Genomic DNA, 27,936 nt, shown 5'->3' with positions numbered 1-27,936 from the left:
TTAAAGTCCCCGGCCATTAGGAGCGCCGCTTCTGGATGAGAATTTTCTTGTTTGCTTATGGCCTTATACAGCTCGTTGAGTGTGGTCTTAGTGCCAGCATCGGTTTGTGGTGGTAAATAGATGGCTACGAATAATATAGATGTGACCTCTCTTGGTAGATAGTGTGGTCTACAGTTTATCATGAGGTATTCTACCTCAGGCGAGGAATACCTAGTGACTTCTTTAATATTAGACATCGCGCACCAGCAGTTTTTGACAAATAACGTAGCTCTCTGTCCTGCCGAAAAACGGAGAAGCCAGCCAGATCTATATAATCCGTGTCGTCATTCAGCCAAGTGTCGGTGAAACATAAGATATTACAGTTTTTAATGTCCCGTTGGTAGGATATTAATAGTAGACCAGATTGTCCAGTTTGTTTTCCAATGATTGCACGTTGGCCAATAATACCGAGGGTAGTGGTGGTTTACTCACTCGCCAACGAATTCTCACAAGGCACCCAGACATCCGCCCCCTGTCTTTCCGTCTTTATTTCACACGAATGACAGGGATGGGGGCCAGGTCTCCGGGAAGCAGTATATCCTTTGCTTCAGACTCATAAAAAAAAAAATCTTTGTCCTGTTCGAGGTGAGTAATCACTGTTCTGATGTACAGAAGCTCTTTTCAGTAATAAGAGACGGTAGCAGCAACATTATGTACTAAATAAGTTACAAAAAATTTGAAAAAACAAACAACATAGCAAAGTTGGTTAGGAGCCAGTAAAACGGTAGCCATCCCCTCTTTTGCCATTGTCCATTCATCAGAGCATGTATTCAGTTATTTAAAGACTGGTTGTGTGTCACCATTGTTGACAGAAACCTCAGCAAAGTGTTCATGGAGAAACACACAATGTCAAATGAAACATGAAAATGGCAACATGTGCTGAACTGGTGTGAGTGGAAATGTTGTTTTTATATGTGTGTGTTGTTGTGTGCTTTCATCTAGATTTCGACCAGGGCCTTGGCATGATGACAGGCATCGCTCCCATGAACCCCATGATGCCCGGGCTCGGCATGGTGCCCCCACCCCTCCTCCCCCTTGATCTGCCCATCGTCAAGGAAATCATTCACTGCAAGAGCTGCACCCTCTTCCCCCCCAACCCCAGTAAGTCTATTTACCTCTTACCCAGGAAGTCTATTTACCTCTTACCCCAGGAAGTCTATTTACCTCAACTAGACCAGGAATATACCTGCCTAACCACTAAGCCGTTATATCCATTCTCTATGAGATCACTTACCCAGGAAGTACAACAACCTTACTGTTGCATTTAACACATTCTTAAGGCAGGAACCCACCAATAGCATTTGCCGGTATGATCAGAGTACCGGCTGTAATTTGTGAACCGAGTGCAAAACAATTTGACATGTAGAATAGTGATTTTTTTTTGTCAGTTAGACGTCCATGGTCTCTAAAACACAGTTGCGCCGAACAAACAGCTGACAACGGCAGATCAACATTTGGTGTGGTCCTATACTCTAAACATTTTATCTGACATGAAAAATATGACTGCACCCTTCCCCCGTCTACCTTCAATCAAATGTATTTATAAAGTGATGTACAGAAACCCAGCCTAAAACCCCAAATAGCAAGCAATGCAGATGTAGAAGCACAGTGGCTAGGAAAAACTCCCTAGAAAGGCCGGAACCTAGGAAGAAGCCTAGAGAGGAAGCAGGCTCTGAGGGGTGGCCAGTCCTCTTCTGGCTGTGCCGGGTGGAGATTATAAAAGAACATGGCCAAGATGTTCAAACATTCATAGATGACCACCATGGTCAGATAATAATAATCACAGTGGTTGTAGAGGGTGCAACAGGTCAGCAACTCAGGAGTAAATGTCAGTTGGCTTTTCATAGCCGATCATTCAGTTAGAGACAGCAGGTGCGGTAGAGAGAGAGTCCAAAACAGCAGGTCCGGGACAAGGTAGCACATCCAGGGAACAGGTTCCATAGCCGCAGGCAGAGCAGTTGAAACTGGAGCAGCAGCATGACCAGGTGGACTGGGGACAGCAAGGAGTCATCAGGCCAGGTAGTCCTGAGGCATGGTCCTAGGACTCAGGTCCTCCGATAGAAAGAGAGAGAGAAAGAGAGAAATAGAGAGAGAGAGAGAGAGAGAATTAGAGGGAGCATACTTAAATTCACACAGGACACCGGATAAGACAGGAGAAATACTCCAGATATAACAGACTGACCCTAGCTCCCCGATACATAAACTATTGCAGCATAAATACTAGAGGCTGAGACAGGATGGGTTGGGAGACACTGTGGCCCTGTCTGACGATACCCCCGGACAGGGCCAAACAGGCAAGATAAAACCCCACCCACTTTGCCAAAGCACAGGCCCCACCAACCTACTACACTGAGACAAGCTCGAGTATAGCCCACGAAGATCTCCCACGTGTGAACCCGAGGGGGGCCCCAACCCGGACAGGAAGATCACATCAGTGACTCAACCCACTCAAGTGACGCACCCCTCCTAGGGATGGCATAGAAGAGCACCAGTAAGCCGGTGACTCAGCCCCCGTAATAGGGTTAGAGGCAGAGAATCCCAGTGGAGAGAGGGGAACCGGCCAGGCAGAGACAGAAAGGGCGGTTCCTCGCTCCAGTGTCTTTCCGTTCACCTTCACACCCCTGGGCCAGACTACACTGAATCATAGGACCTACTGAAGAGAAGAGTCTTCAATAAAGACTTAAAGGTCAAGACTGAGTCTGCGTCTCTCACATGGATAGCCAGACCATTCCATAAAAATGGAGCTCTATAGGAGAAAGATCTGCCTCCAACTGTTTGCTTAGAAATTATGTACGGCAGGACAAAATTGGAAAGATAGGTAGGAGCAAATCTTTTTATTTCTTTTTTATTTCACCTTTATTTGACCAGGTTGGCCAGTTGAGAACAAGTTCTCATTTACAACTGCGACCTGGCCAAGATAAAGCAAAGCAGTGCAACACAAATAACAGAGTTACACATGGGATAAACAAACGTACAGTCAATAACACAATAGAAAAGTCTAAATACAGTGTGTGCAAATGTAGTAAGATTAGGGAGGTAAGGCAATAAATAGGCTATAGTGGCGAAATAATTACAATTTAGCAATTAAACACTGGCGTGATAGATGTGCAGAAGATGAATGTGCAAGTAGAGATACTAGGGTGCAAAGGAGCAAAGAATACATAACAATATGGGGATGAGGTAGTTGGGTGGGCTATTTACAGATGGACTGTGTACAGGTGCAATGATCGGTAAGCTGCTCTGACAGCTGATGCTTAAAGTTAGTGAGGGGGATATAAGGCTCCAGCATCAGTGATTTTTGCAATTCGTTCCAGTCATTGACAGCAGAGAACTGGAAGGAGAGGCGGCGAAACGAGGAGTTGGTATTGAGGATGACCAGTGAAATATACCTGCTGGAGTGCTTGCTACGGGTGGGTGCTGCTATGGTGACCAGTGAGCTGAGATAAAACAGGGGCTTTACCGAGCAAAGACTTATAGATGACCTGGAGCCAGTGGGTTTGGCGACGAATTTGAAGCGAGGGCCAGCCAATGAGATCATACAGGTCGCTGTGGTGGGTAGTATATGGGGCTTTGGTGACAAAACTAATGGCACTGTGATAGACTACATCCAATTTGATGAGTAGAGTTTTGGAAGCTATTTTGTAAATGGCATCGCCGAAGTCGAGGATCGGTAGGATAGTCAGTTTTACGAGGGTATGTTTGGCAGCATGAGTGAAGATGCATTGTTGTGAAATAGGAAGCCGATTCTAGATTTAATTTTGGGTTGGAGATGCTTAATGTCAGTCTGGAAAGAGAGTTTACAGTCTAGCCAGACACCTAGGTATTTGTAGTTGTCCACATATTCTAGGTCTGTATAGGTCTGTAACAGTTTGCATCTAGAGTGTCTCCCCCTTTGAAGAGGGGGATGACCGCGGCAGCTTTCCAATCTTTTGGGATCTCAGACGATACAAAAGAGAGGTTGAACATGCTAGAAATAGTGGTTGCAACAATTGCGGTGGATTATTTAAGAAACAGAGGGTCCAGATTGTCTAGCCCAGCTGATTTGTAGGGGTCCAGATTTTGCAGCTCTTTCAGAACATCAGCTATCTGGATTTGTGTGAAGGAGAAATGGGGAGGCTTGGCCAAGTTGCTGTGGGGGATGCAGATCTGTTGACCGGGGTAGGGGTAGCCAGGTGGAAAGCATGGCCAGCCATAGAAAAATGCTTATGGAAATTCTTGATTATTGTAGATTTATCGGTGGTAACTGTGTTTCCTAGTCTCAGTGCAGTGGGCATTCGATTAGAAAGGCCTGCTCACTAGGTGTTTTAGGGAGCGTTTGACAGTGATGAGGGGTGGTCGTTTGACCGCAGACCCATTGCAGACGCAGGCAATGAGGCAGTGGTTGCTGAGATCCTGGTTGAAGACAGCAGAGGTGTATTTGGAGGGCAGGTTGGTCAGGATGATATCTATGAGGGTGCCCGTGTTTACGGATTTAGTGTTGTACCTGGTAGGTTCCATGACAATTTGTGTGAGATTGAGGGGATCTAGCTTAGATTGTAGGATGGCCGGGGTGTTAAGCATATCCCAGTTTAGGTCACCTAACTCTACAATCTCTGAAGATAGATGGGGGGGGGGGGGGGATAATTCACATATGATGTCCAGGGCACAGCTGGGGGCTGAGGGGGTCTATAACAAGCGGCAACAGTGAGAGACTTATTTCTGGAAAGGTGTATTTTTAAAAGAAGAAGCTTGAACTGTTTGGGCACAGACCTGGATAGCATGACAGAACTCTGCAGGCTATCTCTGCAGTAGATTGCAACTCCACACCCTTTGGCAGTTCTATCTTGGTGGACAATGTTGTAGTTGGGGATGGAAATTTCAGAATTGTTGGTGGCCTTCCTAAGCCTGGATTCAGACATGGCTAGGACATTAGGGTTGGTGTGTGCTTAAGCAGTGAATAAATAAACTTAGGGAGGACGCTTCTTAACATGCATGAAACCAAGGCTTTTACGGTTACAGAAGTCAACAAATGATAGTGGCTGGGGAATAGGAGTGGAACTGGGGGCTACAGGGCCTGGGTTAACCTCTACATCGCCAGAAGAACAGAGGTGGAGTAGGATAAGGGTACGGCTAAAGGCTATAAGAACTGGTCGTCTAGTGCATTGGGGACAGAGAATAAAAGGAGCAGATTTCTGGGCCTGGTAGAATAGATTCAAGACATAATATACAGACAAGGGTATGGTAGGATGTAATATCAGTGGAGGTAAACCTAGGCGTTGAGTGACGATGAGAAAGGTTTCCTCTCTGGAGGCACCAGTTAAGCCAGGTGATGTCTCCACATGTGTGTGGGGTGGGACAAAAGAGCTATCTAAGGCATTTTAAGCAGGACTGAGGGCTCTACAGTGAAATAAAACAATAAGAACTAGCCAAGATAGCAGTAGACAAGGCATATTGACATTAGAGAGATGCATAAAGCAATCACAGGTGTTGATCAGAAGAGCTAAGACAACAACGGGTAAATGGCGATGAATGGGCAGAGCGGGTCAGTTAGGTACATACAGGACCTGAGTTCGAGGCTGGGGCCGACAGGTAAACAAAATGAGGTACCGTGTTATTGAAACTGTCCAGGGTGCATCAGCTGTGTAGCCGAGTGATCATAGGGTCAAAAGAGCAGCAATAGGTGAGTCAGGGTACCGTTTGGTAGTCACTACTACGCTAGGCGAGCAGGGGACACAGCATTCAGAAAAGCTAGTGGGCCGGGGCTAGTAGATGGTTCTTCGGCGACATCGTAACAGAATAGCCTGTTGAGACCACATCGGGCGATTACGTCGGCAGTCTAGTCGTGATGTATCGGCGGGGCTCCGTGTCAACAATAAAGGGTCCAGGCCAATTGGCATAGGAGGTATTGTAGCCCTAGAATTAGTTGGTATATGGGCCTAGCTCGAGCCTAGCTCAAGGCTAGCTGGTGCTTGCTTGGGGACAGAGGCGTTAGCTAACAGTAGCCACTTGTTTGCAGCTAACTAGCTGCGATGATCCGGTGTAATGATCCAGAGCAACAAGAATCCGGTGATATGGTAGATAGAAGCAGTCCGATATGCTTTGGGTTGATATCGAGCTGTGCAGACTGGCAGGTGTTGTCCGAGCTAAGACTGGCTGATGACCGGGAAAAAGGTGAAGGCCGCTAGCCGTGGCTAACAAAGACTAGTAGCTAGTTAGCTGGCTAGCTCCTGATGGAAGTTCCAGTTATAAGGAATAAAAATAGCAGATCCGTACCACATTGGGTGAGGCGGGTTGCAGGAAAGTATATATAGTTCGTAGATAGAAAGTGAGACTAAGATATATATGAAAAAGACTGGCTATTTACACGGGATAAGACACGGGAACAAGACAAAGACAAATACACATGTCCTACTGCAACACCATCTTGGATTTTTAGGAATGCTTTTAGTAATGCTTTGTAGGTTAGCAGTAAAACCTTGACATCAGCCCTTGCCTGAACAGGAAGCCAGTGTAGCGAGGCTAGCACTGGAGTAGCCTTCCCTGTAGCTTAGTTGGTAGAGCATGGTGTTTGCAACGCATGGTGTTTGCAACGCATGGTGTTTGCAACGCATGGTGTTTGCAACGCATGGTGTTTGCAACGCATGGTGTTTGCAACGCATGGTGTTTGCAACGCATGGTGTTTGCAACGCATGGTGTTTGCAACGCATGGTGTTTGCAACGCATGGTGTTTGCAACGCCAGGGTTGTGGGTTCGATTCCCACGGGGGGCCAGCGCACAAAAAAAAAATGTATGAAATGTATGCATTCATTACTGTAAGTTGCTCTGTATAAGAGCGTCAGCTAAATGACTAAAATGTAAAAGAGTAATTTGATCACATTTTGGGGTTCTAGTCAAGATTCTAGCAGCCGTGTTTAGCACTAACTGAAGTTTATTTAGTGCTTTATCTGGTAGCCGGAAAGTAGAGCATTTCAGTAGTCTAATCTAGAAGTGACAAAAGAATGGATACATTTTTCTACATCATTTTTGGACAGAAAGTTTCAGATTTTTGCAATGTTAAGAAGATGGAAAAAAGCTGTCCTTGAAATTTTCTTGATATGTTCGTCAAAAGAGAGATCAGGGTACAGAGTAACACCGATGTCCTTCACAGTTTTATTTGTGATGACTGTACAGCCATAATGATTAATTGTCACATCCAACAGAAGATCTCTTTGTTTCTTGGGACCTAGAACTAGCATCTCTGTTTTGTACGAGTTTAAAAGTTAAAAAAACTGCCGCCGTCCACTTCTTTATATTGGAAACACAGGCTTCCAGGGAGGGCAATTTTGGGGCTTTACCATGTTTCATCGAAATGTACAGCTGGGTATCATCCGCGTAGCAGTGAAAGTTAACATTATGGTTTTTTTTGTTTTGTTTTTTGGGGTGGATTAGCTTAATATTGCGGAGAGACTATTGCTTCCGTCAATGTAATTGTCTGCATCATTTCCAATCCCCCATATATTTTTGGGGTAAACGCATGCATACATATACACATATATACATACTTTTTTAAAAGAATATACCTTTATTATTATTCCCCGCAAACCCAACCACCGATCGCCCAATTGGAGTAAACTAATAAACACTTCGGCTTTTACCTTCAATTTATTAATCTTATACACATTTTACAGACACAGTCTATTTTACAATAGTTATTTTTGTTTGTTTTTAGTCCTTCCTCTATTTCTGATGTCCATCCAGTTTGATTTCTATTTGTAACTGTGCTATATCACAAAAGTTCTGAACCTATATACATTTTACAGACCCCGTATGTTTTACATTGTTGTTTATCTTGTTATTAGTCCCACCCTTCAGCTCCATTCAACCCCTCCCATCTATCTCTCAACATCATCCATTTCGGATTTCTATTTGCCATATATTTTTCAACTGTGATGTGATGCTTCACAAAACAATTGAACCTTTCTATTCTCAAAGCTTCTACAGATGGTAAATAAAAAATAAAAAATGTTGCTAAAATAATTATTATATTATTGAATGATTGACTATGGCTTTTCAAATACCCCAGTATTGCTATCTGCAGCGTTAGTTCTAGGCAAATGTTGCAATTCTTCAGCCATTCCTGGACCTGTGACCAAAAACAAGCTACCAATGGACAGTACCAAAATAAATGATCTAAATACTCTGCCTCCTCACAGCAGAATCTGCAGAGCTGGGAAGATTGTATCCCCCATATAGATAACATTATATTAGTTGCAAGAATTTTGTATAGTAATTTAAATAAAAAAATAGAAGTTTTGAATCTGGCGTTGTTTTGCGTATAAATTCATAAACCATGTGCCATGGAATGGGTACATCGAAAATCTCTTAAGTTAGCAATATGTTTCCGAATGACATCACCAAGAGGTAAAATATATAGTGAAAACAATAGTGGTCCTAAAACAGAACCTTGAGGAACACCGAAATGTACAGTTGATTTGTCAGAAGACAAACCATCAACAGAGACAAACTGATATCTTTCTGACAGATAAGATCTAAACGAGGCCAGAACTTGTCCGTGTAGACCAATTTGGGTTTCCAATCTCTCCAAAAGAATGTGGTGATCGATGGAATCAAAAGCAGCACTAAGGTCTAGGAGCACGAGGAGCGATGCAGAGGCTTGGTCTGACTCCATTAAAAGGTAATTTACTACCTTCACTGGTGCAGTCTCAGTGCTACCTTCTCTATTACCTAAGTGCTGACTATAACTGAAACCAGCTCAGGGTTCATCTCTCTCCTTACAGTTCATTTATGCAGCCATAAGCCTTCTCTTCCTCTCTCCTGCATTGTAAATGCCAATATTGACTCCAGAGGTCTGGTCTAAAATGCAAGGGAATGAAAAGGTGTCAAGGTCTCTGTGTAACTGATCTGGCCCAGAGAAGTTCTGCAGGGCCTTATCATCGCCACATTACAATTCGGACAGCTTACAAACTCTCCAGACTAGCAGTAGGTGTTATGGGTACACACACATTCTAAACAGACACACACGCACACGTACACACACACATGCACACATGCACACCCACCCACCCAAACACACACAGACACACCTTGCGGACACATGGATAGCACCAGACAGCTAAAAAGCCGCTCAGGAATGGATTGTTTGACACTGTTGCTTGTGTGAGACTCACTGGATATAGAGGGAGACACTGATCTACGTTCACATCTCCTCAGAGAGAAAGAAAGAGCGAGAGAGGGGGAGGGAAGGGGGAATAGAGAGAGAGGTGGAGAGGGAGAGAGAGAAGGGGGAGAGAGAGATAAAGAGGGGGGAGAGATGGAGAGAGAGAGATGGGGGAGGGAGAGAGGGAGGGCGAGGGGGAAAAGAGAGGGAGATAGAGAGGATGATAGCGAGAGAGGAGGGAGAGAGAAAGCGAGAGAGAGAGGTATAGAGAGAGAGGGGGAGAGAGACAGTGAGGGGTAAGAGAGAGGGAGAGAGGAGGGAGCGAGAGAGAGAGATGGGGGAGGGAAGGCGAGAGAAAGAGAGATAGAGAGAGACCTTTGTGAGTGTTTTGTTTACTGTACATTTTTTTTGTTTATTTTACTTTTGTTTATTATCTAGTTCACTTGCTTTGGCAATGTAAACATCTGTTTCACATGCAAATAAAGCCCCTTAAATTGAAATTTAATTGAATCGAGAGAAGAGAGGGGGGGTGGGGAGGTAGGTGGAAGAGAGAGAGAGGGAGAGAGAAGGGGGGAGAGAGAGAGAGGGGGGAGAGAGGGGGGGAGACAGAAAGGGAGGGGGGGTGAGAGAGAGGATGAGAGACAAAGCGAGGGGGTTGAGAGGGGGAGAGAGAGAGACAGAGAGAGCGAGAGCGAGAGCGAGAGAGAGGATGAGAGCGAGAGAGAGGGAGGGAGGCTCCATCTGTAATAGGAAGTGTGACCTCTGTGAAGACAGAGCCTCCATCTGTAATATGAGGAGTGACCTCTGTGAAGAAAGGGACTCCATCTGTAATAGGAAGAGTGACCTCTGCAAAAACAAGACACTGTGGTGTGTAAAACATGCCAGGCTGCAGGTTCGATGCCCCCTCCGTCTCTCCTCTCATTCTCATGTCTTTTCTCCACTCATCCCCTCCTTCTTTTGGGGTCACGTCCAGTTCATTACCGGACTACCTCGGTGTCCTTGAGTTCATGTCAGCCAGGCTATGCATCATGTCACCATACACCACATACATTTAGTGTTAAGCTTGTGGTATCCCGGAAGGTCTACCCGGGGGTTGGTGATAGAGGGGAGGTACGTGCCGTGACTTTGGCTCCCTCTGCTGGGAGTTCACGGGCTGGGCACCACGACGATGATGGCCCAAGTACAGGTAATTAGTGGAGTGTGCCAACCAGCCATGCAGGCCACATAAAGGGAGCACTGTGGCACACCGTGAGGGAAGACAGAGAGACAGACACGGAGCAGAACCTGAGAAGAAGGACTGAGTAAAACCTCCATTATTTTGTTGTTATGTTTATTTTGTTGCCTAGTAAAGTCGTGTTTTCTGACTAGAACCTATCTGTCTCTCAACCCGAGCGTACAGCGATTACCATGGAGGAACCGGTGGATCAGTTTATCCTCAGCCAGCAGAAGCAACAGGCTCTCCAGGAGCAAGCGCTGGAGGAGCAGCGCCACAAAACCTCAGACTGGAAGCGGAGATATGGTGGGATGGCTCAGGAGTCTAGCCCGAATCAGTTCCTAGTCAAGTTAATGGAGGAAGATGATGTGGAGATGTATTTGTGCACCTTCGAGAGGACGGTGCAGAGGAAAAGATGGCCCAAGCCCAGCCTTTGACACCCTATCTCTCCGGAAGGCCCAGAAGGCCTACTTTGACCTGAACGCCGACCAGGCAGCAAATTATGAGGGACTCAAACGTGAGATCCTGAGCCGTTATGGATTCAGCCTTGCATGCCGTGCACAAATGTTCCACGACTGGGCCTTTGACTCCACCCTCTCCCCCCGCGCTCAGATGAGCAACCTGGTGCGCCTGACCAAGGGCTGGCTCCTGACCGACGTACCGTCCCTCCCGATAATCGATAAGGTCGTCCTGGATCGGTAGCAATTCCTTCAGAGCCTGGAGGAATTGCTGACCATGGTGAAACACCCAGGACCTGCTGAAAGGAGCCCGGGCAGAGAGAGTGGATGTGGGGAGGGGTAAAAAATGCACCTAGAAAGGCGAGGGCCTGAAGGGGGCCCGGACGGAACCAGCCAAGGCCATGAAGCAGGAGGGCGACCCGAACCGACGAGGACATCCGCTGCTGGACCTAGATCAGAGGCGCTGCTCCCTGGTGAGACAAAACTATGACTCGTCAGTGAAGAGCACTTTTTGCCAGTCCTGTCTGGTCCAGCGAAGGTGGGTTTGTGCCCATAGGCGACATTGTTGCCGGTGATGTCTGGTGAGGACCTGCCTTAAAACAGGCCTACAAGCCTTCAGTCCAGCCTCTCTCAGCCTATTACGGACAGTCTGAGCACTGATGGAGGGATTGTGCGTTAATGTAAATGTAAATTCAATCACATGGTGAGTTTTTGTGTTGATTTCACAATGAATTCACGTTAGTTGACAACTCAACCAAATGTAAATCAAAACTAGACGTTGAAGTGACGTCCGTGCCTGGTGAGGAGCTCTTTATAATGTAGCACAAGTACAAACGAGCTTAGGTTTTATTGTATAGTGGCGGGCAAATTTTAAATGGAGTTGAAAGTGACAACTAACCTCACATTACATGTGACAACACCCCCCCCCACCACCACCCCAGTATCATGGAGAATTTACAAAGAAATTACAATAGATATTTATATATATATATATATATATATATATATATATATTCAGCTGAAGTCGGAAGTTTACATACACCTTAGCCAAATACATTTAAACTCAGTTCCTGACATTTAATTCTAGTAAAAATTCCCTGCCTTAGGATAGTTAGGATCACCACTTTATTTTAAGAATGTGAAATGTCAGAATAATAGTAGAGAGAATTATTTATTTCAGCTTTTATTACTTTCATCACATTCCCAGTGGGTTAGAAGTTTACATACACTCAATTAGCATTGACTTTAAATGGTTTAACTTGGGTCAAACGTGTCGGGTACCCTTTCACACGCTTCCCACAATAAGTTGGCTGAATTTAGGTCCATTCCTGGTGTAACTGCTGGTGTAACTGGGTCAGGTTTGTTGGCCTCCTTGCTCGCACAAGCTTTTTCAGTTCTGCACACACATTGTCTATGAGATGGAGGACCGGGCTTTGTGATGGCCACCCCAATACCTTGACTTTGTTGTCCTTAAGCCATTTTGCCACAACTTTGGAGGTATGCTTGGGTTCCTTGTCCATTTGGAAGATTCTTTTGCGACCAAGCTTTAACTTCCTGACTGATGTCTTGAGATGTTGCTTTAATATATCCACATAATTGTTCTACCTCATGATGCCATCTATTTTGTGAAGTGCACCAGTCCCTCCTGCAGCACAGTACCCCCTCAACATGATGCTGCCACCCCCGTGCTTCACGGTTGGGATGGTGTTCTTCGGCTTGCAAACCTCCCCCTTTTTCCTCCAAACATAACGATGGTCATTATGGCCAAACAGTTATATTTTTGTTTCATCAGACCAGAGGACATTTCTCCAAAAAGTACAACATTTGCCCCCATGTGCAGTTGCAAACCGTAGTCTGGCTTTTTTATTACGGTTTTGGAGCAGTGGCTTCTTCCTTGCTGAGTGGCCTTTCAGGTTATGTCGATATAGGACTTGTTTTACTGTGGATATAGATACTTTTGTACCAGTTTCCTCCAACATCTTCACAAGGTCCTTTGCCGTTGTTCTGGGATTGATTTGCACTTTTCGCACCAAAGTACGTTCATCTCTAGGTGACAGAACGTGTCTCCTTCCTGAGCGGTATGACGGCTGTGTGGTCCCATGGTGTTTATACTTGCGTACTATTGTTTGTACAGATGAACATGGTACCTTCAAGCATTTGGAAATTGCTCCCAAGGATGAACCAGACTTGTGGAGGTCTCCAACTTTTTTCTGTTGTCTTGGCTGATTTATTTCGATTTTCCCATGATGTCAAGCAAAGAGTCACTGAGTTTGAAGGTAGGCCTTGAAATACATCCACAGATACACCTCCAATTGACTCAAATGATGTCAATTAGCCTATCAGAAGCTTCTAAAGCCATGACATCATTATCAGGCATTTTCCAAGCTGTTTAAAGGCACAGTCAACTTAGTGTATGTAAACTTCTGATCCACTGGAATTGTGATACAGCGAATTATAAGTGAAATAATCTGTCTGTAAACAATTGTTGGAAAAATTGCTTGTGTCATGCACAAAGTAGATGTCCTAACCGACTTGCCAAAACTAAAGTTTAACAAGAAATGTAGTGACACCAACCTAAGTTTTAATGACTCCAACCTTAGTGTATGTACATTTCCGACTTCAACTGTATATATATACACACTCCTCAGTGTTTTGGCATGCTGACATGAATTGACCAGTTGGATGAGTTCTTTCAAAGAATTCACCCATTTAAAAACAAAATCTCCCCAATTTTGTGACTACTATCTTGTCTCATCTCTGCATCTCCCCAATGGGCTCGGGAGAGGCGAAGGTCAAGTCATGCATCCTCCAAAACATGACCCACCAAGCTGCGCTTCTTGAGACCCGCTTGCTTAACCCGGAAGCTAGCTGTACCAATGTGTCGGAGGAAACACTGTTCAACTGACGACCGGGCCCCAAATTCACACATTTTAACCCCAAAAATATTACACGGCATTTATAGTGGGAGTAGTTAACACTGTGACAACCAACCCATGAGACAACCAACACCAGTCTCCCCAAAAGTGTTTTTTAAGATGAAGATATGCACTTCATAACTGTGTTTTGAGGTCTCCTGTGACCTTCAGACTGTCCATAGACTGTCTCGCTCAGAGTAAAAACACTTACTGGGATCGCTCCTTTAATATCTCCTCTCGGGGAAAAGTTTCTGTCTAGGGACTTTTTCAAAGAAAACTCACTTGTCAGATTTGGGAAGAATCAATTTCAGCCTAAACTAAAACCAAAGCTCTTTGTCTTGTGGGGCTTTGGGAATCCAGGCTCCTTCAATAAACAGAACACAGTCTGGAGTCGCTACCCCTTAAGCACACAAGGCTTTCATGTTGTGTGTGTTTTAATGGTATGTGTCTTCCTTCACTGTGTGTGTTCAGTGTGTGTTCTGTATCTGTCTTCACTGTGTGTGTTCACTGTGTGTCTTCAGTGTGTGACTTCACTGTGTGTGTTCAGTGTGTGCGCTGTCACAGGATGACACCTCTCAAAGTAGAGAGAAAATCAAATGAGGAAAAGTCACTGTCCACATTACCTTTAAAATGCTGTTCTCCTGTACATCATCTATATATGACTCTGTTCCACGTTACCTTCAAAAAAATTCAATATTAACTTTGTCGTCTTGTTCAATTTTACCTTTAGAACCCTGTTCCACTTTACTTTTAAAACAATATTCAACGTTAACTTCATAGTCTTGTTCCACTTTACCTTTAGCACCATATTCCCCATTACCTTTAGAGCCTTGTTCAACTTCACCTCTAGAATCCTGTTCCACTTTACATTTATAATCATGTTTGTCTATAATTTTAGAACTCTGTTCCACTATACCTTTAGAATCCTGTTTGTCTTTACCTCTACAATTTTGATCTACTACCTTTAGAATCCTGTTTGTCTTTAACTTTATAACCCGGTTCCACTCTACCTTTAGAATCCTGTTTGTCTTTAACTTTATAACCCTGTTCCATTTTACCTTCAGAATCCTGTTTGTCTTTAACTTTAGAACCATGTTCCACTATATATTTAGAATCCTGTTTGTCTTTACCTCTAGAACCTTGTTCCACTTTACCTTTAGAACCCTGTTTGACTTTTAATTTAGAACCCGGTTCCACTTTACATTTAAATCAAATCAAATCACATTTTATTGGTTGCATACAAATATTTAGCAAGCATTTCACTTCCACAAGAAATGCTTTGGAAAAATCACCTTGAGTTCGTCTACTTTATTGTCCAGGGACTGAATATTAGCGAGTAATATACTCAGAAGCGGCGGATGGTTTGGACGCCTCCTGAGTTGGACTAAAAGTCCACTCCGAATATCTCCTCTCCTGCGGCATCTTGAAGCAGCCTCTGGGATAAGTGGAATAGCCTTGGGGGGTACGAACAAAGGATACAATTCAGGAAAGTCATATTTCTGGTCAAAATGCTGGTGAGTTACCTCTGCTCTAATATCCAAAAGATATTTCTGGCTGTATGTAATAATGCAAAAAACATTCTGAGCTAATAATGTGAGATATAACACACACACAAACAAAATACATGCTGCAAAGTTGCTTAGGAGCCAGGAACCAGGTGACCATGTCCATTGGCGCCATCTTCAGAGCGGGACTAAGGATGGGGTTGGGGCTGTTTAGTTAGGGCTGATGATGGGGTTGGGGCTGTTTAGTTAGGGCTGATGATGGGGCTGGTTAGTTAGGGCTGATGATGGGGTTGGGGCTGGTTAGATAGAGCTGAGGATGGGGTTGGGGCTGTTTAGTTAGGGCTGATGATGGGGTTGGGGCTGGTTAGATAGAGCTGAGGATGGGGTTGGGGCTGGTTAGATAGAGCTGAGGATGGGGTTGGGGCTGGTTAGATAGAGCTGAGGATGGGGTTGGGGCTGGTTAGATAGGGCTGAGGATGGGGTTGGGGCTGGTTAGTTAGGGCTGAGGATGGGGTTGGGGCTGGTTAGATAGGGCTGAGGATGGGGTTGGGGCTGGTTAGATAGAGCTGAGGATGGGGTTGGGGCTGGTTAGATAGAGCTGAGGATGGGGTTGGGGCTGGTTAGATAGAGCTGAGGATGGGGTTGGGGCTGGTTAGATAGAGCTGAGGATGGGGTTGGGGCTGTTTAGTTAGGGCTGAGGATGGGGTTGGGGCTGTTTAGTTAGGGCTGATGATGGGGTTGGGGCTGGTTAGATAGAGCTGAGGATGGGGTTGGGGCTGGTTAGATAGGGCTGATGATGGGGTTGGGGCTGTTTAGTTAGGGCTGATGATGGGGTTGGGGCTGGTTAGATAGGGCTGAGGATGGGGTTGGGGCTGGTTAGATAGGGCTGAGGATGGGGTTGGGGCTGGTTAGATAGGGCTGAGGATGGGGTTGGGGCTGGTTAGATAGGGCTGAGGATGGGGGTTGGTTAGTTATGGCCGAGGATGGGGTTGGGAATGGTTAGTTAGGGCTGAGGATGGGGGTTGGTTAGTTAGGGCTGAGGATGGGGGTTGGTTAGTTAGGGCTGAGGATGGGGTTGGTTAGTTATGGCCGAGGATGGGGTTGGGAATGGTTAGTTAGGGCTGAGGATGGGGGTTGGTTAGTTATGGCCAAGGATGGGGTTGGGAATGGTTAGTTAGGGCCGAGGATGGGGTTGGGGATGGTTAGTTAGGGCTGAGGAAGGGGTTGGGGATAGTTAGTTAGGGCTGAGGATGGGGCTGATTAGTTAGGGCTGAGGATGGGGCTGATTAGTTAGGGCTGAGGATGGGGTTGGTTAGTTAGGCCTGAGGATGGGGTTGGGGATGGTTAGTTAGGGCTGAGGAAGGGGTTGGGGATAGTTAGTTAGGGCTGAGGATGGGGCTGATTAGTTAGGGCTGAGGATGGGGCTGATTAGTTAGGGCTGAGGATGGGGTTGGTTAGTTAGGCCTGAGGATGAGGTTGGTGCTGGTTAGTTAGGCCTGAGGATGGGGTTGGGCCTGGTTAGTTAGGCCTGAGGATGGGTTTGGGGCTGGTTAGGGCTGAGGATGGGGTTGAGGCTGGTTAGTTAGGGCTGAGGATGGGGCTGGGGCTGGTTATTTAGGGCTGTTGTATACATACATTACACAATGCCATCAGCCTGGCATCCTGTCATAAACTGTCAGAGGCACTTAGGAAAGCTCTCAGTCATCACCTCTCATCTCTCCTCCTTTAACCCTTTCATCTCTCCTCCTTTACCCGTTCATCTCTCCTCTTATACCACTTCATCTTTCCTTTCTCAGACTTGGGCCAGGGCATATATTCTTCTGCTCTTATTCCCTCCACTGTCCTCTGAATGTATCCTTTCTTGACACCTCTACGTTCTCCTGCTCTGCTTCCTCTGTCTCCCATTCTTTTGTCTCTGCTCCAATAATCCTTCCTCTCTCTCTCATCTCTCAGTCCGCTCCCTGTCTCTCTATTCATCTCTCGTTGTCACTTGGGTTTCTCATGAAAGGCAGAGCGTTTTAAAGGAGAGGTGTCTTTAGACCCCTATTTCAGAGAAATAGTATTTATTAGGGCGGCAGGTAGCCTAGCGTATTTTCTTGATACCTACGGGGGTCCTAAAATTCCAAATCAAATAGCTAAATGATCTTTCGTATATATATATATAAAACAATTCCATATGTTATATTAGTAGAAACCCAGCCGGCCCTTAGGGGTTTTAAAAATGCTTCAGACATTTGTAATTTCCACTTTGAAATTTCAAACTTAATTATATCCACATAATAATTCACATTTCCTGTTGCTGCAGGATTATTTTCCTGCTGTAGCAAACTGGAGCAAAAAATATCCTACAAGTGTGTGTGTGTGTGTGTGTGTGTGTGTGTGTGTGTGTGTATGGGGTGAGGGTTAAAGGAGCCTGGTGAGTCAGTGGCCCTGTCATCCCCAGGGCAGCAGGGCAACAGGCTGCATATGGTGGCCATCACAGGGAGCAGGACCTCCAGGCTACCCTGACACTATACAGCCCCTCACACTGACCTTGATCTGAATAACAACAGCCCTGCAGAACAGTATTTTCTCACACACAAGCCCCGCAGTCTCACTCTCTTTCTTTCTCTATCTCTCTGGCTAGGAGCATGTCAATGTGCATCTCCATCCAGCCCCCCTCTCTCTCTCTGTCTAGGAGCATGTCAATGCGCATCTCCATCCAGCCCCCCTCTCTCTCTCTGTCTAGGAGCATGTCAATGCGCATCTCCATCCAGCCCTCTCTATCTCTCTGGCTAGGAGCATGTCAATGTGCATCTCCATCCAGCCCCCCTCTCTCTCTGGTTAGGAGCATGTCAATGTGCATCTCCATCCAGCCCTCTCTCTCTCTCTGTCTAGGAGCATGTCAATGTGCATCTCCATCCAGCCCCCCTCTATCTTCTCTTTTCTATCTCTATATTTAATTTGTCCGATTCTCTCTCCTTTTCTATCTCTTGCAGGTTGTTTTTTTGGGATGAATCTTGTCCTGGAGGCAGAGCTGAGCGATTTCCACTAGATGGGCCAGCAGCAAAGTCAAAATTAGCTATATATATTTGCTTTTTGGTCGTAATTTAAGGTTAAGGTCAGGCATAAGGTTAGCAGTGTGGTTAAGGTTAGGGTTAAGGTTAGGGTTAGGTTTAAAATCGGGCTTTTAAGACTTTGTGGCTGTGCCATCTTGTGGCTACCTGCAGAGCTGCCTTCAGTACATGAGCCATCCCAATAAATGCCAACCTGCGTCCTCCTCTGCCTCTGCTCTTTCACAAAGCACTCCTCACATCTCAGCCAGCAAAAGAGACTTCTAAAGGAAGTGGCTGTATGAGAGTGTCTGTCCATAATTACATGGGACTGAAGAGAAAGAGGACAGATGCCCTTCAAATCCCCTACGAAGTGGAGAAGCTAGGCAGGTCGTGTGTGTGTGTGTGTGTGTGTGTGTGTGTACGTAATTGTGTGAGTAATTGTTAAATCAAAATAAAATTGTATTTGTCACATGCTTCGTAAATAACAGGTGTACATCTGCAACATTTGCACTGAGCAACATTCGCACTGAGCAACATCCGCACTGAGCAACATCTGCACTGAGCTAGAGCTGCTGCTTTCAAGGAGTTGGACACTAATCTGGACGCTTATAAGAAATCCCACTACGCCCTATGACAAACCATCAAACAGCAATACATGACCAAGATAGAATCCTACCACACCAACTCTGACACTCGTCGGATGTGGCAGGGCTTGCAAACTATCATGGTTTACAAAAGGAAACCCAGCCGTGAGCTGCCCACTGACGCAAGCCTACCAGATGAGCTAAATGCCTTCTATGCTCGCTCCGAGGCAAGTAACACTGAACTATGCATGAGTGCACCGGATGCTTCCAGACGACTGTGTGATCACGCTCTCTGTAGCCAATGTGAGTAAAACCCTTCAACAGGTTAACATTTACAAGCCCGCAGGGCCAGACGGATTACCAGGACGTGAACTCAGAGCATGCGTTGACCAGCTGGCAAGTGTATTCACTGACATTTTCAACCTCTCCCTGACTCAGTCTGTAATACCTACATGTTTCAAGCAGACCACCATGGTCCCTGTGCCCAAAAACACTGAGGTAACCTGTCTAAATGACTATCGCCCCGTAGCACTCATATCTGTAGCCATGAAGTGCTTTGAAAGGCTGGTCATGGCTTACATCAACACCATCATCCAAGATACCCTGGACCCATTCCAATTTGCAAAAAAGTTAAGATCAGCGGAAAAAAACTATTTTGACCCTGTATTGAGATTAACTTTACTGCAGTGTTGCTGATGTCCTTTGCTCAGGTGTGAAGTGTGTGTGTGAGGGATCACAGCGTGCTGAAGTGTGTGTGAAGGATCACAGCATGCTGAAGTGTGTGTGAGGGATCACAGCATGCTGAAGTGTGTGTGAAGGATCACAGCATGCTGAAGTGTGTGTGAAGGATCACAGCATGCTGAAGTGTGTGTGAGGGATCACAGCATGCTGAAGTGTGTGTCAGGGATCACAGCGTGCTGAAGTGTGTGTGAAGGATCACAGCATGCTGAAGTGTGTGTGAGGGATCACAGCATGCTGAAGTGTGTGTCAGGGATCACAGCGTGCTGAAGTGTGTGTGAAGGATCACAGCATGCTGAAGTGTGTGTGAGGGATCACAGCGTGCTGAAGTGTGTGTGAGGGATCACACCGTGCTGAAGTGTGTGTGCTCCTCCCCATCACTCCTTCCTGCTATGAACACTCAACACAGTAAGAGAGTAACAGTGCGTTGGTGTGCATTGGTGTTTATGCCTCACTATCTACCAGGAAATGTAGCAGGTTAGTGTTTTTCATCATAAATCTTGTTCTGGAGGCAGCTTTGCAGAGTGGTCACTAGCTGGCACACCCACAAAGTCATAAAATCTGATTTTAAACCTAACCTTAACCACACTGCTAACCCTAATGCCTAACCTTAAATTAAGACCAAAAAGCACATTTTGGTTTTCATTATATTTTACATTATAGCCAGGTCTGCCTCCAGGACAAGACTCATGACAATAAATGTAAACTTGCAGAAATGTATGGTGTGGAAAGGAAACATGTTAGTCACTAACCACCAATGGACAGGAAACAGTCCCAGACACACCATACAGCTACCACACTGTTCAGTCTGTCAGGTAGAATCACTGAGACAGTGGTAGATAATGAAGATGTCTTTATCTATGCCAATCAAGACACATCACATCTCATGACTTCAGAAACAAGATAAATGATATCCCTTCGAAGAGGAGTCACTCCAGAGCTGCTGCAGTTTGTCTGGGGCTGCTGTATGTTCTCCTACTTGCTCGGATCACAGGCCTGTGTCTCTACTATAATGGTGTTCTTGGCAGTTATGAGAAAAACTGTAAAACCAACTCCACAGCAGAGAGAGACCAGTTACAGAGCAGTAACAACGCCATGACTAAAGAGAGGGACCATCTCCAGACAAAACTCTCCATGCTAAAGCAACAGTCTCAACTGGGATGGAGGTATTTCAGCTGCAGTTTGTACCACATCTCTAAAGGGACTAAATTGTGGAGGGAGAGTCGACAGGACTGTCTAAGAAGAGGAGCAGACCTGGTGATCATAAACAGCAGAGAGGAACAGGTATTTATCCATAAATTAATCGACAAGGGATTCTGGATTGGTCTGACTGACAGAGATGAAGAAGGGATCTGGAAATTTGTGGATGGCACTCCCCTGACCACAGGGTACTGGATGAGAGGGGAGCCTCACAGTTATCAGGGCAAGGACAAGGACTGTGTAGAGCAATCAACCTCTTTTTCTAAACTAGAGGATAGCTGGTGTGATACACAATGCAGCGAATTGCGCTTGGAGATCTGTGAGAAAGTAACTCATACTCCAAACCTACCTGAAGTTAAATGCAAGTCAACTTATATACCAGGACATCATAAACAAATACATCAATGCTAGAGTTTAATTATACAAATTAATGATAACCATTGATTGTGCTTAAAAATGCTTTGTCATATGTCACATTCATTCATGTATGTTATTGTTCTACTTCTCATTTGTTTTGATTTCTTATGAATTACATTGAAAGTTTCATGTACAATACTCACTTTTACATCTCCAAGAGATTAAACACAGTATCTCAAAAATGGTATATTTCTTTCAAAAATAAAAATGTGTGTCCATAATTACCCTGAAGGGACAGATGCCCTTCAGAGTGTGTGTGTGTGTTTGTGTGTATGTACGCTGTAGTGTAGTGCCCTAATAATCTGTAGGGTCAGGAGGAGATGATTGGTGGGCCGAGTTCCAGAGAGAAGGACTTTAGCTGAACAACAGTGGCACAGTCTGGTCCTCTGGGACGGCTAAGCTTTACAATAAAAATACATACAGTGGGGCAAAAAGTATTTAGTCAGCCACCAATTGTGCAAGTTCTCCCACTTAAAAAGATGAGAGGCCTGTAATTTTCATCATAGGTACACTTCAACTATGACAGACCAAATGAGAAAAAAAATACAGAAAATCACATTGTAGGATTTTTATTGAATTTATTTGCAAATTATGTTGGAAAATAAGTATTTGGTCAATAACAAAAGTTTGTCTCAATACTTTATTATATACCCTTTGTTGGCAATGACACAGGTCAAACGTTTTCTGTAAGTCTTCACAAGGTTTTCACACACTGTTGCTGGTATTTTGGCCCATTCCTCCATGCAGATCTCCTCTAGAGCAGTGATGTTTTGGGGCTATCGCTGGGCAACACGGACTTTCAACTCCCTCCAAAGATTTTCTATGGGGTTGAGATCTGGAGACTGGCTAGGCCACTCCAGGACCTTGAAATGCTTCTTACGAAGCCACTCCTTCGTTGGCGGTGTGTTTGGGATCATTGTCATGCTGAAAGACCCAGCCACGTTTCATCTTCAATGCCCTTGCTGATGGAAGGAGGTTTTCACTCAAAATCTCACGATACATGGACCCATTCATTCTTTCCTTTACACGGATCAGTCGTCCTGGTCCCTTTGCAGAAAAACAGCCCCAAAGCATGATGTTTCCACCCCCATGCTTCACAGTAGGTATGGTGTTCTTTGGATGCAACTCAGCATTCTTTGTCCTCCAAACACGACGAGTTGAGTTTTTACCAAAAAGTTCTATTTTGGTTTCATCTGACCATATGACATTCTCCCAATCTTCTTCTGGATCATCCAAATTCTCTCTAGCAAACTTCAGACGGGCCTGGACATGTACTGGCTTAAGCAGGGGGACACGTCTGGCACTGCAGGATTTGAGTCCCTGGCGGCGTAGTGTGTCACTGATGGTAGGCTTTGTTACTTTGGTCCCAGCTCTCTGCAGGTCATTCACTAGGTCCCCCCGTGTGGTTCTGGGATTTTTGCTCACTGTTCTTGTGATCATTTTGACCCCACAGGGTGAGATCTTGCGTGGAGCCCCAGATCGAGGGAGATTATCAGTGGTCTTGTATGTCTTCCATTTCCTAATAATTGCTCCCACAGTTGATTTCTTCAAACCAAGCTGCTTACCTATTGCAGATTCAGTCTTCCCAGCCTGGTGCAGGTCTACAATTTTGTTTCTGGTGTCCTTTGACAGCTCTTTGGTCTTGGCCATAGTGGAGTTTGGAGTGTGACTGTTTGAGGTTGTGGACAGGTGTCTTTTATACTGATAACAAGTTCAAACAGGTGCCATTAATACAGGTAACGAGTGGAGGACAGAGGAGCCTCTTAAAGAAGAAGTTACAGGTCTGTGAGAGCCAGAAATCTTGCTTGTTTGTAGGTGACCAAATACTTATTTTCCACCATAATTTGCAAATAAATTCATTAAAAATCCTACAATGTGATTTTCTGGATTTTTGTTTCTCATTTTGTCTGTCATAGTTGAAGTGTACCTATGATGAAAATTACAGGCCTCTCTCATCTTTTTAAGTGGGAGAACTTGCACAATTGGTGGCTGACTAAATACTTTTTTGCCCCACTGTATTCTGTAACTGGAACGCTTCAGCATAAGGGTCTCTGCTCTGCTACCACAATACTTTAGAATAAGCTTTTTATTACTACAAGACATAGCAATGTGAGCCCATGCTCTGTGCCATAGATAAAGAGCCTATGTTCTGCTACCACAAGGCTTTGGAATGAGCTTAAAGAACCCTGGTCTGTAACTACAGATGGTCATCCAGACATGATTGAGTTAGACCATATAGACTCCGCTGATCACATTTCTTAGGGATGAAACATCTGATCTATTGGGGATTCATTCCATCAAACACTCTTTGTTACATTATTCAGGGTTGTCAAGCAATGAATGAATCATTCACATGAGAGAATCATCCAGCTCTCTGGTTAAAGACAATGGATTCTTATTTATCCCACTATAGTTTCACATTAACATTACATTTCAATAAAAAGGTATCCAATGTTTTCATCACTCTTGCAGAAAGTTAGCTCATGGTTTAGATTTCCAAATGTATTTTTTTTAATACTTTAATAGATTTTCCCATCTTGAAGTCTCTGAATACATTCTTTAATCAGACGAATAATGTATCACATCAAATAGGCATGTACATTACGCTAATAATACTTCTAAATGTAAAAATGTAATTTCACAATCTAGATCAAGTAGATTTTCCTTTTATTTTAACCCAGGGCCGAGAGTATAAAACAGCACTGTTAGCTGAATTAGGTATACATGCACAAGTTAGTCCAATGAGCTTCCAAATTCTGGTGTGTTGACACACATGCATACCCAGGGAGGAGACGTTGCTATAATTTTTATCAAATTTGTCAAAACTAGACAATATCGTGCACTGAGTTTGAAAGCTACGCAAAGCTCTGATGAGAAAACCGATTAATTCATGGATAAATACCTGTATATATATATATATATACACTACCGTATAAAAGTTTGGGGTCATTTAAATTGTTTTAAAATTAATATATATATATATATATTGAATCCCCAATAGAACAGATGATCTCTTCCAAAATATTTGGTAAAATTATACGTGTTGTGTATGGTTTCCTAGAAACAAGGGGTGGCTCAACTTACCCCACTCTTCCCTTCTTGAAAACACACACAAAAACAAATATATATATATATATATATATATATATATATATATATATACTGCTCAAAAAAATAAAGGGAACACTTAAAAAACACATCCTAGATCTGAATGAAAGAAATAATCGTGTTAAATACTTTTTTCTTTACATAGTTGAATGTGCTGACAACAAAATCACACAAAAATAATCAATGGAAATCCAATTTATCAACCCATGGAGGTCTGGATTTGGAGTCACACTCAAAATTAAAGTGGAAAACCACACCACAGGCTGATCCAATTTTGATGTAATGTCCTTAAAACAAGTCAAAATGAGGCTCAGTAGTGTATGTGGCCTCCACGTGCCTGTATGACCTCCCTACAACGCCTGGGCATGCTCCTGATGAGGTGGCGGCTGGTCTCCTGAGGGATCTCCTCCCAGACCTGGACTAAAGCATCCGCCAACTCCTGGACAGTCTGTGGTGCAACGTGGCGTTGGTGGATGGAGCGAGACATGATGTCCCAGATGTGATCAATTGGATTCAGGTCTGGGGAACGGGCGGGCCAGTCCATAGCATCAATGCCTTCCTCTTGCAGGAACTGCTGACACACTCCAGCCACATGAGGTCTCGCATTGTCTTGCAGTAGGAGGAACCCAGGTCCAACCGCACCAGCATATGGTCTCATAAGGGGTCTGAGGATCTCATCTCGGTACCTAATGGTAGTCAGGCTACCTCTGGCAAGCACATGGAGGGCTGTGCGGCCCCCCAAAGAAATGCCACCCCACACCATGACTGACTCACCGCCAAACCGGTCATGCTAGAGGATGTTGCAGGCAGCAGAATGTTCTCCACGGCGTCTCAAGACTCTTTCACGTCTGTCACGTGCTCAGTGTGAACCTGCTTTCATCTGTGAAGAGCACAGGGCGCCAGTGACGAATTTGCCAATCTTGGTGTTCTCTGGCAAATGCCAAACGTCCTGCACGGTGTTGGGCTGTAAGCACAACCCCCACCTGTGGACGTCGGGCCCTCATACCACCCTCATGGAGTCTGTTTCTGACCGTTTGAGCAGACACATGCACATTTGTGGCCTGCTGGAGGTTATTTTGCAGGGCTCTGGCAGTGCTTCTCCTGCTCCTCCTTGCACAAAGGCGGAGGTCGCGGTCTTGCTGCTGGGTTGTTGCCCTCCTACGGCCTCCTCCACGTCTCCTGATGTACTGGCCTGTCTCCTGGTAGCGCCTCCATGCTCTGGACGCTACGCTGACAGACACAGCAAACCTTCTTGCCACAGCTCGCATTGATGTGCCATCCTGGATGAGCTGCACTACCTGAGCCACTTGTGTGGGTTGTAGACTACGTCTCATGCTACCACTAGAGTGAAAGCACCGCCAGCATTCAAAAGTGACCAAAACATCAGCCAGGAAGCATAGGAACTGAGAAGTGGTCTGTGGTTCCCACCTGCAGAACCACTCCTTTATTGGGGGTGTCTTGCTAATTGCCTATAATTTCCACCTGTTGTCTATTCCATTTGCACAACAGCATGTGAAGTGTATTGTCAATCAGTGTTGCTTCATAAGTGGACAGTTTGATTTCACAGAAGTGTGATTGACTTGGAGTTACATTGTGTTGTTTAAGTGTTCCCTTTATTTTTTTGAGCAGTGTATATGTTTTCAAGAAGGGAAGAGTGGGGTAAGTTGAGCAAAAGGGTAAGTTGAGCCACCCCTTGTTTCTAGGAAACCATACACAACATGTATAATTTATCAAATATTTTGGAAGAGATCATAATTTCTGTGAAGTAAGAAACCACCTAGAATATGTGGTAAGCGATTTAAGTCCAAAAAAAGTATTTTCACCAAGTCAAATTAATTTATTGTGTTGGAGGTTTCACCAAAGTAGATCATTTTAAGATTGTTCTATACATCAGTTGTGGTCTCTATAAGCTTCAATACAATGTCCTAAACCTAGCATGAAAGTGCATCCTAGCAGCTGTGTGGTCTAATATAGTCAAAATTAGGCTTGGGCGGTATACCGTACATATGCATTCAATACTGTCAATACCATAAAACAATTTATTTTAAGTTTTGTATAAATGTTCATATTTGTAACTAGTTTTTTAGTTATTACCTGCAGTCAACTTGTGCCATACGTTAGGAGAGAAAGCATATTGCATTCTTCATTTCACCAGTCACGTTATTTTACATTATGAAGCTTACCGTAGTTCCACAGAACTGTTGAGCCAGTCACATTTGTTTGTAAATAGCATAACGAGATAAAGTTGTGAATTTGGTTTAACTTTATAGTTAGCTAAGTACGTGGCTGAATTAATAAGCATAATATAGTATTAGCATAGTATTAGCTTTCTGTGGTGTCAAAGCGCTTTGGATGAGTTATCTGTACAGTTGCCACTGCTGCTATCTTGATTTCCTTACGTTTATTTTTCTCCTCTCTCTTCTTGGCCCATCAGCTCCTCCTTCTTATTCTTTGAACAGAGGAGGCAGACCCGTTACCCTAGCGACTCCAGACTCCACACAGACATGGCGTGTACATGCTGCTCCATAGCCAGTACTGTTCTTCGTTCAGACAAGCATGCGTCCAAACTTTGTTCATTTGCACAATGTCTCTCCTTCACATTCACTTGTAAATGTCCAAACTCACCAAAATTTACAGAATGAAAATGCAAAATTATCATCAAGGCAAAGGATGGCTACTTTGAAGAATCTCAAAATATACACTGCTCAAAAAAATAAAGGGAACACTTAAACAACACAATGTAACTCCAAGTCAATCACACTTCTGTGAAATCAAACCGTCCACTTAGGAAGCAACACTGATTGACAATAAATTTCACATGCTGTTGTGCAAATGGAATAGACAACAGGTGGAAATTAAAGGCAATTAGCAAGACACACCCAATAAAGGAGTGGTTCTGCAGGTGGGGACCACAGACCACTTCTCAGTTCCTATGCTTCCTGGCTGATGTTTTGGTCACTTTTGAATGCTGGCGGTGCTTTCACTCTAGTGGTAGCATGAGACGGAGTCTACAACCCACACAAGTGGCTCAGGTAGTGCAGCTCATCCAGGAGGGCACATCAATGCGAGCTGTGACAAGAAGGTTTGCTGTGTCTGTCAGCGTAGTGTCCAGAGCATGGAGGCGCTACCAGGAGACAGGCCAGTACATCAGGAGACGTGGAGGAGGTCGTAGGAGGGCAACAACCCAGCAGCAGGACCGCTACCTCCGCCTTTGTGCAAGGAGGAGCAGGAGGAGCACTGCCAGAGCCCTGAAAAATGACCTCCAGCAGGCCACACATGTGCATGTGTCTGCTCAAATGGTCAGAAACAGACTCCATGAGGGTGGTATGAGGGCCCGACGTCCACAGGTGGGGGTTGTGCTTACAGCCCAACACCGTGCAGGACGTTTGGCATTTGCCAGAGAACACCAAGATTGGCAAATTCGCCACTGGCGTCCTGTGCTCTTCACAGATGAAAGCAGGTTCACACTGAGCACATGTGACAGACGTGACAGAGTCTGGAGACGCCGTGGAGAACGTTCTGCTGCCTGCAACATCCTCCAACATGATCGGTTTGGCGGTGGGTCAGTCATGGTGTGGGGTGGCATTT

The 27,936-nt window shown here is 44.8% G+C and overlaps 1 protein-coding gene across 1 annotated transcript in view; it reads left to right on the top strand.

Annotated features, from left to right (window-relative positions):
* Positions 1 to 27,936, top strand: part of LOC115169740 (ecto-NOX disulfide-thiol exchanger 2-like) — a 400,179-nt gene that overhangs the window by 249,876 nt on the left and 122,367 nt on the right. The window contains exon 4 of the mRNA XM_029725656.1: positions 982 to 1,140. Coding sequence (XP_029581516.1) covers positions 982 to 1,140 — 159 coding nt within the window. The remainder of the gene's footprint in view (positions 1 to 981; positions 1,141 to 27,936) is intronic.

This window comes from Salmo trutta, chromosome 3 (assembly GCF_901001165.1).
Source record: "Salmo trutta chromosome 3, fSalTru1.1, whole genome shotgun sequence".
Lineage (NCBI taxonomy): Eukaryota > Metazoa > Chordata > Actinopteri > Salmoniformes > Salmonidae > Salmo > Salmo trutta.
This window is presented reverse-complemented; position numbering and strand designations above follow the sequence as displayed.